General features: G+C 40.1%; 2 protein-coding genes across 6 annotated transcripts in view; one reads left to right on the forward strand and one right to left on the reverse strand.

Annotated features, from left to right (window-relative positions):
- The window catches only part of LOC112221597 (zinc finger protein 345-like), a 30,907-nt gene extending 18,634 nt beyond the window's left edge, over nucleotides 1-12,273 (reverse strand). Inside the window, exons 1-3 of one of the 5 annotated variants that reach the window (XM_042303580.1) lie at nucleotides 11,224-11,600; nucleotides 10,858-11,076; nucleotides 97-262 (exon numbers count right to left, since the gene is read on the reverse strand). In XM_042303580.1, the coding sequence (XP_042159514.1) occupies nucleotides 97-262; nucleotides 10,858-10,944 (253 nt within the window). In that variant the 5' untranslated portion in view covers nucleotides 10,945-11,076; nucleotides 11,224-11,600. Of the gene's footprint in view, nucleotides 1-96; nucleotides 263-10,857; nucleotides 11,077-11,223; nucleotides 11,601-11,854 lie in introns of those variants that run through there. The other 4 variants (XM_024383753.2, XM_024383754.2, XM_024383757.2 and 1 more) reach the window with 4 other exon arrangements.
- Nucleotides 1-12,279, forward strand: part of LOC112221596 — a 96,069-nt gene that overhangs the window by 50,443 nt on the left and 33,347 nt on the right. The gene's annotated exons all lie outside the window — the stretch shown is intronic.

The raw sequence follows: 12,279 nt of genomic DNA on the forward strand, positions 1-12,279 counted from the left end.
GTGTCTACCGAGCAATTGCCCTACACATCAATTCATTTCAGCTGTATTTGAAAAGAAGTGAACTATTTTACAAAAGATACAAGCCTTATGTCTCACCTTTGTTTGTATTTTTTCCTCTGTAATAATAAGCCTGTGTTGACACGTTGTGTTTTAACGGTACCAGAACGGGTCTTGGAGGTGATGGTACCATAATGTTGCATACTGAGGGTGGTTCATATTGGCATCCCTCATCTTTTGTCACACCCGACGTCATGTGTTCCACCTAAAAACAAGTACAATGTAAACAGGGGTTAGGAATATTTGCCTAGATATGCTAGCTATTTTCTGTATACTTTGCCGACGGTACAACGTCGAACTTCAAGTTCAGCCTTTTTCGCAAATCCCATCTTCACTTGAGTCAAGTTGGTGAAACACTCGTCTGTAATATGAACACTGCAGATACTAGTTTCTGAAGTAACTTTAACCTTTTCATCCGGCTTAATGTTACACTCAGCAAGAAACAGCATCCACTCCAGTAGGAGTCAAGGGTCTTGAGGAAGGCTGTGTTGAAATGCTAACGAATTCTTGGCACATCCTGTTACCGAACAAGACCACTGAGTACCAGGCCATTCGTGAGGGCCGTTAGCAAGTTTGGTAGGCTACATCAGCGCCATTCATTTGCGCAGTTTTGGATGGGATTACATTCTAATATTTAATGTTCAATACGCACAATAAATTGACTGGTGAGCTAATGTGGCTCATTTCAGTGGATTCAAGAGTCTGTGTAATCAATCTCTACATAGTTGTGTTCCGTGGGTGTCACTGAGTACGCTGATACCCCATTTCATGGGTGCACACTATAGGTAAGCTATACAGTCCCATATGAATGTTTATCACACACAATAGACAGACTGGGGAGGTGATTTCCTACAATCAAAGTCCTGCTATGACACTAATATGTGTAAACTCTTTGGAATTATGTGGGTGTCACTGAGTTTCATGGGTGCACTCCATAGGTAACGTTGTACAGTACATACAGTGCTGTGAAAAAGTATTTCCCCCTTTCTGATTCTCTATTTCTGCATATAGTTTTTTTATACTGAAACAGATCTTTTACAAAAAAAAAAAGTATACTTTTATTTAATAAACAAAGTTATGCAACACCCAATTGTTTGCCTCTTCACCAGGCATAATAGGACCCATGTCAGCCAAAAAGCACCTGGATGATCATCATCTTGGAAGAATGTTCTATGGACAGATGATTCAAATGTATCACTTTTTGGATGAGATGGGTCCCATTATGCCTGGCGAAAACCAGACACTGTATTCCACAGTAAGAACCTTATACAAACGGTCAAGCATGGTGTTGGTAGTGTGATGGTTTGGGGATGCTTTGCTGTCTGGGGACCTGCACGACTTGCCTTAACAGAAGGAACCATGAATTCTGCTCTGTATCTGAGAATTCTACAGGAGAATTTCAGGCCATCCGTCTGTGAGCTGATGCTGAAACGCAGCTGGATCATGCAGCAAGACAATGATCCAAAACACACAATCAAGTCTCCATGAAAATGGCTAAAAAGCATGAAATTTTACATTTTGGAATGGCCTAGTGTGGCAAGTCACACTAGAATGTCACACGAGCAGTTCATGCTTGAAAACCCACAAATGTTGCTGAGTTACAGCAGTTCTGCATGGAAGAGTGGGCCAAAATTCCTCCAGCACAATGAGAGACTGCTCAACAACTACAGGAAGCGTTTGGTTGGAGTCTTTGCAGCTAAAGGTGGCACAACCAGTTATTGAGTGTAAGAGGGCAATTACTTTTTCACTTTACTTTTTTTTTTTTATGAAATAAAGGAAGTGTTATTTGTTCACTCAGGTTACCTTTATCTAATATTTGGTTTTGGTTGAAGGTCTGATAATTCAGTATCAAAAATATGCAACAGTAGAGAAAATTAGAAAGGGGGCAAATACATATACAGTGCTGCAAAAGTATGCCCCCAATGCAATTATGCAGAACTTTTTTTTTGTTCCTGTCAAATTAAGGAAGTTATATAAGATACTCGTTTAGCATTATCTAGTCCAAATATGACATTCCATAATTTTTATGCATTTGAATCAGTATCAATGGGGGACTTATTTGGAAGGCAAATCACAAATTCCACTATTGTGGCTAATACTTATTGTGGCACCAGATGTCTCCACGCTAGCTTCACATAGGTGCACATCATTCGGTGGGTGCTTATATTTGTCCTATTTCACACGTGTGTGTGTGATATATATATGAATCGACAAAGCCATCAGTCACGTGATACTATTCATTCCTATGTGAGACTCAATAGCACAGTGAAGCCAAATGAAGTCGGTTAAGATAGCGTTTCATGGAGACATAATAGGAAATGACGTCGCAGGCTAGCTCAGTGCTGCCCCCTCACTGATTGACACAAGTTGAAGGTCGACCGGGGTACTGCATGCTGCCATTAGCAAGTAAATTATTTTATTATTTTGTTTGCGATCTTAAAATAATCGGTTCAAGAACATACATATGGTGTATTAGAAGCAATTATTTGTACCATGATTGTCTTCTAAACTTTTATATTTACACCAAGATTTGCATTCACTATGAGGATCCTGTTTTCTGCAAACAATGCCTGCATTACCGCTGTCAGTTTTGAACTAACGTGGCTTCAATGAGAAGGGGCAGTCTTTCTCCCCTTATTAATGCCCATGTGTGAATTGGAAATGTGTTTTTTTGCATATCCCAACTCTCCCCGAGACACCTTCGGAGAGTGGGATCACGGTCAGGGTCAGCTGCTTTTAGCAACGCGGGTGTAAGTACATACACTAGCGTTGCTTTTAATTGTATTGGGTTGCACAAAAACAGTTCGCGGGAAACCAGAAGTTAAATACAATTCCATTTCAACTTACTGTGCCGGTGGGCAGGACGGTTGGTCATTATGACAGGGAATTTAAGACAAAATATCTAAAAGGATCTTATTATTAAACCCTTTCTAAACATGGGTCTGTTGTAGACTCACTTCCTCTCTGCTGACCTCATGTCAAAATAAAAGTCCTGCCTGTGCACCATATGGACAAAAAAGGAATAATTTGTGATGGACTTATTTAGAAGATTTGTAAGCAACAACACAGTCGAATACAACCACCTACTTTTTCCTAATTTGTGTTGCTCAACTGGAGACGTAAAGGCCTTGATGTACTGCGTAGGCTAAATCTGACCACATTTAGTTGACTGTTTGATTGTTTGGTCGTTTAAAAAAAATATATATATTTAGTCTAGCAGTCGCAAATATATAATAATATAATTTGGCCACACAAGACACCGGTCTGAATTACATCTGTCTGAGTGTACTAATCCATTGCAGAAGCCTCGAGGATGGCACACCAGTATCACCAGTAGTACATTTACCATTAATTCCCATAATTTCTAATCTACAATGTTTGTTTGGTTACCATCATTTTTGTTAATGCATTCAATATATATTATTGTTACAGTCTTACCTTTTGCACAGCGCACAATTTAGGCTACACTTGTGAGGGGAAAAAGTTTGTATTTCAGTCCATTTACGAGTTGTCAATTTATTCATTGTCCTTTGTTAATGTGCCTATTTGCAAATCTGATCCTATTTCTGATTGTCTTAACTTGCCATCACTGGAGCTTCTCAAAGTAATTTTATCTTGCTTCAAACAGCAAGTAAACAAAGTTTGTTTTTACATCCATTGAGAATGAAAATAGTTCCTCAACGTAGCCCATTTTAAAAAACAGCTCTCGCCAAATGTCAAATCAAATTTTATTTGTCACATGCACCGAATACAACAGGTGTAGTAGACCTTACCGTGAAATGCTTACTTACAAGCCCTTAACCAACAATGCAGTTCCCTATTTTCTTATGAAAATGTTGACTAAATAACTCAAATAAAAACACAATAACAATGAGTCTATATACAGGGGGTACCGGTACCGAGTCAATGTGTGGGGGTACAGGTTAATCGAGGTAATTTCTACATGTATGTTGGTAGGGTGACTATGCATAGACAATAAAAGTGAGTAGCAGCAGCATTAAAAAAGGTGGGTGTCAATCCAAATAGTCCAGGTGGCCATTTGATTAATTGTGCTCTGATCTTCTGGAAACATCATAAAAATAGGCCTACCGGATTAATTATCATCCCTTGCGCAAATAACCTACAGCAGTGTCTGTCTGTCCGGAGCTCACTGGCATGGGAAACTCTGAGGGCCCGGAGTATTTTATACAATGTTGCAAGTTTGCTAGCATGAGCTTCCCACCAGACCAAGTTAATACAATGTTTCAAGTTCCTTGAGGACAGCCCATGCATAGCCAATGTGATTTATCGGATATTTATTTTTATATCAGGATATTTTCTACCTGCAGGCTGCAATGTTTTTATTTGTTGGCTTTATATGTAGGCTATTTTTACATGTGTGACTCATTTCAAGAAACTAGGCGTATGTCGTGCGTCACTACTTCAGAGGAGAGCCATTCGAACGTAAGCTTTTTTGGGGCAGAAATGCCTTCTGGAACATGTGAACTTTCATGTGCGTTAATAACAAACTTGTATGCCATCTGTAAATACAAATACAATTGTTAAATTACGAGCCTAATTGGTTTAGACAGGAGCCATGATTGGCTGAGATAAATGGGTGGACTGGACATGCTGAGAGATGAGTTCGGATTGGTCTGCCATGTAGCAGGCTTCTGTCTATAACATGAGCTGGTCATTATGTGTAGGTAAACCTTTCTAACATCTTTTTTGAAAGATATCACATTGTAGAACTGCAAAGGTATTGCTCTCCACTTTCTGGAGGTCCGAGTTTTGAAATCAGTGGAATGCACAGTGGAATCAGAGTATTCTCTGAAAATTCAGAAAATTCTGCCGTTTGATTGCAACTATGCAGATGGAGTCAAAGAGAACACATAGAAGGCTGTTGTATAAATCACCTGTCTCGGATTACATCTTCAAACCATGGCATCTGTGACAGAGAGGGAGAAGCGTCCATCCATGTATATGGGTAAGATAGTCTAGCTAGCTACATTTTCAGATATTACATTGATTTTCAGTTTGTCAAGTTAAAGCATACTGTTAGCTAGCAAGCTGACATTACGTGTATAATCTGTGTCGTAATATTCGTATCTCAGAGCCATGTGCATTACTAGTTGTAGCCTAATGTTAGCTACCTGCAGATTCATGCAAGGTAGTAACGTTATAAATTGGGATTATGGTTCATTGTTTAGCTAGCTATGCATCTAAACAAAAGACTCCATTTCAATAGAATGTTCATGATGTCACTGCGACAACTGTCGATAGACGTAGCTGGTAAATTCGCTCTGGCTATCTACTGCGATTTCATTGCAGTCGTCTGAGTGTGCCAGAGCACAGAATAACTGACGAATTTATGGACGCTCAACACCCATTGAGGAATATGGCCGGTGTCAGTAAACATTGGCAAAAAAGCGTAATTAAATTGTTGCCAGATGCAGTTTGTCACCAACGCTCTGGATAACATGAACAGCCTAACCAGCTCTGCTAGGGTGAGTAAAATGATTGGTGAGCTTTTCCCTCATTTGTGTCTGTAAGTAGCTAGCAAGCTGTTCAACTTTAGCTTGGGAGCTGTTAAATCAGAACGCTCGGATCAACCCTACTCCTTGGACAGAGCATCCAGTGTGCACTCTCAATGCTCCAAATTTACAAACTGATAATCTGACAACTTTTGAGTTTATGAACACCCAGAGCACACCCTGGCACTCCAGATTGAATTCATGAAAACACCCATAGTATGAACCAACCTTTAGTATTGACATCTTTGGTTTAGTACATGGCCACACATGTGAATCCTTAAAGAGCTGGGTGGGGCTAAAGCTTAAGAGGTTGTGAACAAGGCTGAAAGGGTGTAGACTAGTTATGCGGGGTATAATCGGATGATATTAGCTAAAAATGCCAACATCGACCTGATGTCTAGTTTAACGCCGATGTGCAAAACCAATGTCAAAGCTGACGTGCATACCTATATAGCATAGGTAGATGACATAATGAAAATACTGTGCTACACAGCATTCCTAACCTAGCCCATAATGTCTGCTGTGTGGATCTATTTTGAAGTTTCAAAGGAAGGTAACAAAAAGGCCAAATGCAAGAGAAAGTGAAATCTTTCAATACCACAAACCTAATTAGTCATTTGAAAGTGCATCACCCCTAGACATTCAACGACTACAAAAGCAGAAAAAAAATAAGTGCGCACTTCCAACAACTAAACAAGTTCAAGTCGAGCAGTCAAGAGTAAGAAAGAGTAAGAACATTTCAGCGAGACAACTCAAAGCCAAAATCCATTAACGCCAAGATAATCTAATTCATTGCCCTTGACAATCAACCATTCTCTGTCGTGGATGATGTTGGCTTTCGCAGACTGGTCGAGCACCTCGAGCTCTGGTACACACTACCAAGTAGGCGCTATTTTTCAAATGTTGCCCTACCGGAGTTACACAGTATTGTTGAAACGCACACCCATGAGCTACTTGCTATGGGCGTCACTTCTATTAGCTTCACGACTGACATTTGGACCACCGATGTCAGCCCCATGAGCATACCGAGTGACAGCACAGTGGGTCGTAGAGGATTTTGTACTGAGGAAAGCCATATTGCATGCTCAAGAATGTGCTGGTTCTCATACCGCTGCTGCCATTTCAATGGCATTTGAGAACATGACCACACTCCTAGCTCCATTCGAACAACTGACTCGAGAAATAATCTCATCAACTGCGTCTGCAACAGACGTGATACCCTCTGTCGACAGACCATGGGGTTAAAACTTGCAAAAGTACTCCACTAGCGGCTGTGAACAAGTGATTCGGTGGCATTCTCTCTGAGCCTCTCTCCTGTGTCGCCACCATGCATGATACTAGGTACAAGGACCAGTACTTTGATGAAGACAAGAAACAGGGTTTACGTGAAATGTTAGACACCGCTGGACAAGACCGTGCGCACCGACAAAGAGGACTCACGACAGAAGAGGCCATGGACAGACAGAGCTGAAACTTCACTTCTTGACATGTATGATGAAATCCTGGATGAATGACACAACTGAACGAAACACCACAGCAAATATGTGAAGAATAAATAGGTGTTGATTATGTTTTACTGGTAATGGAGACATACGTAAATGCCAACAAAATAACTTTTGTCAGTGTGTGTTTCAACTATTTAACTGTACTAGAATGCTTAAAAGGCTGCTAAAATGTTAAATATTGGTTATCGGTATCAGTTTTTTTGGCAACGAAAATATTGGATATCGGTATCGAACAAAAATGTAATATCGGTTCATCCCTAGTGTAGACAAAGAAGAGCTCGCCAGTAGGTGTACCAAAACATTCAAGGGCCATTTTCTCAAAAGTGAGATTAGAAGTTTCTGCTTTGAAAGTTGACAAATACTTTCAACTGTAGTGTATGATATACCATTTTCTAGTTCTGAGTCTCAAGTTTTTTTCACGTTGGAAAAAAAGTTATTTCAAATTTTTCTACCTAAGACCAAATCGAGCTGGTCAGTCACATTTTGTCAATAGCAGTTACTTTTAGATTTGTATCATTTTCTTTTAGATTAACCACATGACGTTGATTTTGAGATATGAAGACTTTATCAATTAAACTATTCCACGAAAATGTGCATATGAAAATCATAACTGGCACGCAGATCAGTAGAAATGGTACGGTAACTTGGCACTCCAAATTAAAAGGTTGCCGACCGCTGGTGTAGCCTATTACCGGCAACTTCAGGAGCATAATGGCAAAGACCAGAGGGAGGAAGGGGTTGGGAACAGGTTTTTCTTCTCCTTCTGGTTAGGCTATATTGATCTCTGGCGCCCTCTTTAGTAATGGGTCTTCATTTTTAAAATTGCAGTACTTAAAGCATCAGACAAGCTCAGTAGCCCACATATAGTTCTATTCAAACATAGGGTGTGTCTATATATGGGGGGGAGAAAAAAAATTTCAACCAATCGATTGGTCGAAAGAACAGATGATTTAGTCGGGGACAACCCTAACCTGATGCCCCGTTTACATTGTGATGCATTTCATTACATCGTACGTCATCTTCATGCAATCTCACGGAGAGCATAGGCTCTCGTCAAAAGAGAAATGTTTAAAGGCTCTCAGATTGCAAAATATGACCTTTTCATTCAAGACAGGATAAACATGGTTTCAGTTGATAATAAAACATGTTACTTTTTGCTGAATTTGTTTTTCTTTCTTGCAAGTCAAGCTAGCTTAGAGTTAAACATTTTATTTTATTTAACTAGGCAAGTCAGTTAAGAATAAATTCTTATATACAATGACAGCCTGGCAAAAGGCTGGGATTAAAAATATAGGACAAAATACACATCACAAGAGACGCCACACTTCATAAAGAGATAACTAAAACAACATAGCATGGCAGCAACACATGAAAATAGCAGCACAAAACATGGTACAAACATTATTGGGGACAGACAACAGCAAAGGGCAAGAAGGTAGAGACAACAATGCATAATGCGTAGCAGCCACAACTGTCAGTAAGAGTATCCATGATTGAGTCTGAATGTATTTATTTTTATTGAACCTTTATTTAACTAGGCAAGTCAGTTAAGAACAAATTCTTATTTACAATGACGGCCTTGAATGAGCGCGTTCCAGTCGCTAGCTGCAGCAAACAGAAACGAGGAGCGACCCAGGGGTGGGTGTGCTTTGGGGACTTTTAACGGAATGTGACTGGGAGAATGGGTGTTGTATGTGGAGGATGAGGGCTGCAGTAGGTATCTCAGATAGGGGGGAGTGATGCTTAAGAGGATTTTATAAATAGGCATCAACCAGTGGATCTTGCGGCGGGTATACAAAGATCACCATTTTATAGAGTGAAGTGACGTGTCCTATAAGGAGCATTGGTAGCGAATCCGATGGCCGAATGGTAAAGAACATCTAGCCGCTCGAGAGCATCCTTACCTGCCGATCTATATATTATGTCTCTATAATCTAGCATGGGTAGGATGGTCATCTGAATCGGGGTTAGTTTGGCAGCTTGGGTGAAAGAGGAGCGATAACGATAGAGGAATTAAGTCTAGATTTAACTTTAGCCTGTAACTTTGATACGTGCTGAGAGAAGGACAGTGTACCGTCTAGCCATACTCCCAAGTACTTGTATGAGGTGACTACCTCAAGCTTTAAACCCTCAGAGGTAGTAATAACACCTGTGGGGAGAGGGGCATTCTTACCAAACCACATTACCTTTGTTTTGGAGTAGCTAGCTAGATAGCTAAAAGTTAGGCTATACTGTAGTTTGCAACCTTCCACTAATAATTATCATAAAAAACAAATGCCATTACCATCAAACTTAAAACGGGAGGCAACAGACATTATATAATTTGCTTAACAGCCAATATGTATTTAACATTACTAATAAAATAGTATTCACTTATATTGGAATGGGTAATTGTTGTTTAGTCGCTAAGTTAGCCATCACCTAAAACCACATTTTCATCTTCTCTGGTTTGGTAACATCCTGTTCTTCAACGGACTCTAGCTGGACTGAAGACCACGCAAAGTTTCTAAAATGTCAAAGTATGCGGCATCCGTAACGCAACGCGGCATTGCATTTCCACACAGTTGTGGGCTCTTCATTGAAATGCATGACATCTTGCGCAACGTAATGGAGTGCTCATGGGTAATGTGAACTAGGCTTGAGATTCAATTGGCACAAGCCCATTCGCGCTGAGTTGAGACACACAAATGAGTAAAAGGTTGGTGGTTGTATTCGATAAGTTTGTATTAAAAGTATGAATTTCAGCACCCTGCTGAAGGACTGCAGTTGTACAAACAGAAGTACAGGTAAGCGGTTTCAGAATTGACAGTATCGACTGATGGTGACTCAATGTTGTTGCTTGCAAATCGTACAACCAGTTAGCAATACTCAACTCCCCCACGATATAAGGTCATGTCTACACTTAACAGTTCATGCAGCTTTTGTGTTTCTGATCATGGAATTCCAAACATGTCATGCTTCAACACATTTAAATGTGTTAACACTGCGTCCGGCTTACATTTTCCGGGCTATATTCAAAATGTCTGTATGCATTCTGCAAATGGTTGAACAGTCTAAAACGAACAACTTGATCAGGTGTAAAGTACTTAAGTAAAATGCTTTAAAGTACTACTTAAGTAGTTTTTTTTTGTAGGTATCTGTACTTTACTATTTATATTTTGACTACTTTTACTTTTCACTCCAAACATTTTCCCTGACACCCAGAAGTACTTGTTATATTTTCAATGCTTAGCAGGACAGGAAAGTGGTCCAATTCACTCACTTATCAAGAGAAGATGCCTGGTCACCCCAACTGCCTCTGATCTGGAGGACTCACTAAACACAAATGCTTAGTTTGTAAATTATGTCTGTGTGTTGTAGTGTGCCCCTGGCTATCGGTAAAATTAAAAATAAAATTAAAAACGTTGTGCCATCTGATCTTATTATAAGGAATTTGAAATTATTTATACTTTTACTTGACACTATGTATATTTAAAACCAAATACTTTTAGACTTACTGAAGTAGTATTTTTCTTGGTGGCTTTCACTTGAGTAATTTTCTATTAAGGCATCTTTACTTTTACTCAAGTATGACAATTGTGCACTTTTTCCACCACTGAACTTGATGGCAGTTGCCAACTACTGTATATAGCAGCTAACCTCTAACTGACAAGCAAGCTAGTTAACAAAGCTAAAGGGATAGGAAACAGGTTAGCAATAACTCTAGCCAAACAAAACACATGTCTAAATAAAGTATAATTCATGAAGCCAGCAAACACATTCCTCAAACACTAGGAACTTACTTCCTCCAACGTTGAATGAAAAAAATAGTTTTTCGGAGATGAGTGAGCGGAGAACGCCGACCGTAAGCGCTTTATCCAGGTGTACATTACAGGATATTGCCCGGATTTAGCTGTCCTAGTCGAGTTTGAGATCGGAGACAAAATCCCTAGGTCGTTGCCTACTCGGGCCCCGAGGTCGTCACCGAGGCTCGTTTATTGTGAGCGGGTCAGAGATGCTATCTGAGGGTTACCGACGTCCCGATAAAACCAAACATGTTTGAATACATCGGCACAAAAAAAAGAGTAGAAGCCAGTGAGGTGACGTTTCGCATTGTTTTCCCCAGCTAGCTAATTATCAACTAACGTTAGGGAGACAGATAAACTTACCGATACTTCATGGATCGGAAAAATAGTTGGGATGGCGTCCGGTTTCAGAACAAATAGTTTGGCATACCCCATTGACTTCGGCCCCCAATTTAGAAACGAGTCCCTGTTGAAATGCGCGCTGCAAATTCGTGTTGTAGTACCGATATGCACATCTGGATTCGAAGTAAAAAGAAACTGCACCCACTGTCTTCTGGTTTCAGGATCTTTAGGAAGACTGTGTAAAGTATCAGTCCTGGCTTTGGAACAACCAAGAAAGCTGCAAGTAGTTACCGGCGATATGTGCGACATGGTGGAGTGGCTAACTGTTAGCTTACGTTACTGTTAAATTCTTCAGAATTACAAGTCTGTTCGGTTGGGGAAGGGAGGGTGTACAAAGTACATGCACTATTCTGATTACGCAGTGCTACCGCCACCGCATGGACTGGAGTTTTCATATAATCCAATGTCCTACCCCACGTCTACAACATATTGTAGCGCGGTAGCTAGTTAGCTAACATTAACCCCCCTTTCAACATTGTTTTAGGACTTTGACGATATCTGCTAGCAAAGACTGATTATGATGGATTGTGTTGATGTGCATCAGCATTACAAGATATAGCATGTCCTTTACATTATCTAGCTAAACACTTACTACTTGGTTGGTTGCCGCTGCAGGGTGCAAGATGGATGGGACAGAACCTTGTTGGAGGATCAAGCTCTTAGCAAATCCACTTGTGTACCTATCCTGATTTGCAATGCAGTCCGATGAGAAGTGTGCTGTGCATATGCGCAGGTACGGACTGAACTTCTCTGGCACTTGATTATTAAAAATAAATTTAAGCCAAATCAGACGAAGTGTCTGTTCTGATGGAAGACCATGCAAAGAAACATTTTCAGCCTTGCAGCCACCTACTGCACAAACTATCTCTCTCTTGCTTTTGCTTGTCATTACTTAAAATTAAATCATAGATGAAAGGGAAAGTAATCAATATATTTGTCAACGTCAACAATGAGAACTTCTCAAGGAAGCTAGCACTGGAGCCTGATGGGATAGTTCCACTGAAGTATAAAACGTTG

The sequence above is a fragment of the Oncorhynchus tshawytscha genome, linkage group LG22, assembly GCF_018296145.1.
Source record: "Oncorhynchus tshawytscha isolate Ot180627B linkage group LG22, Otsh_v2.0, whole genome shotgun sequence".
Taxonomy (NCBI): domain Eukaryota; kingdom Metazoa; phylum Chordata; class Actinopteri; order Salmoniformes; family Salmonidae; genus Oncorhynchus; species Oncorhynchus tshawytscha.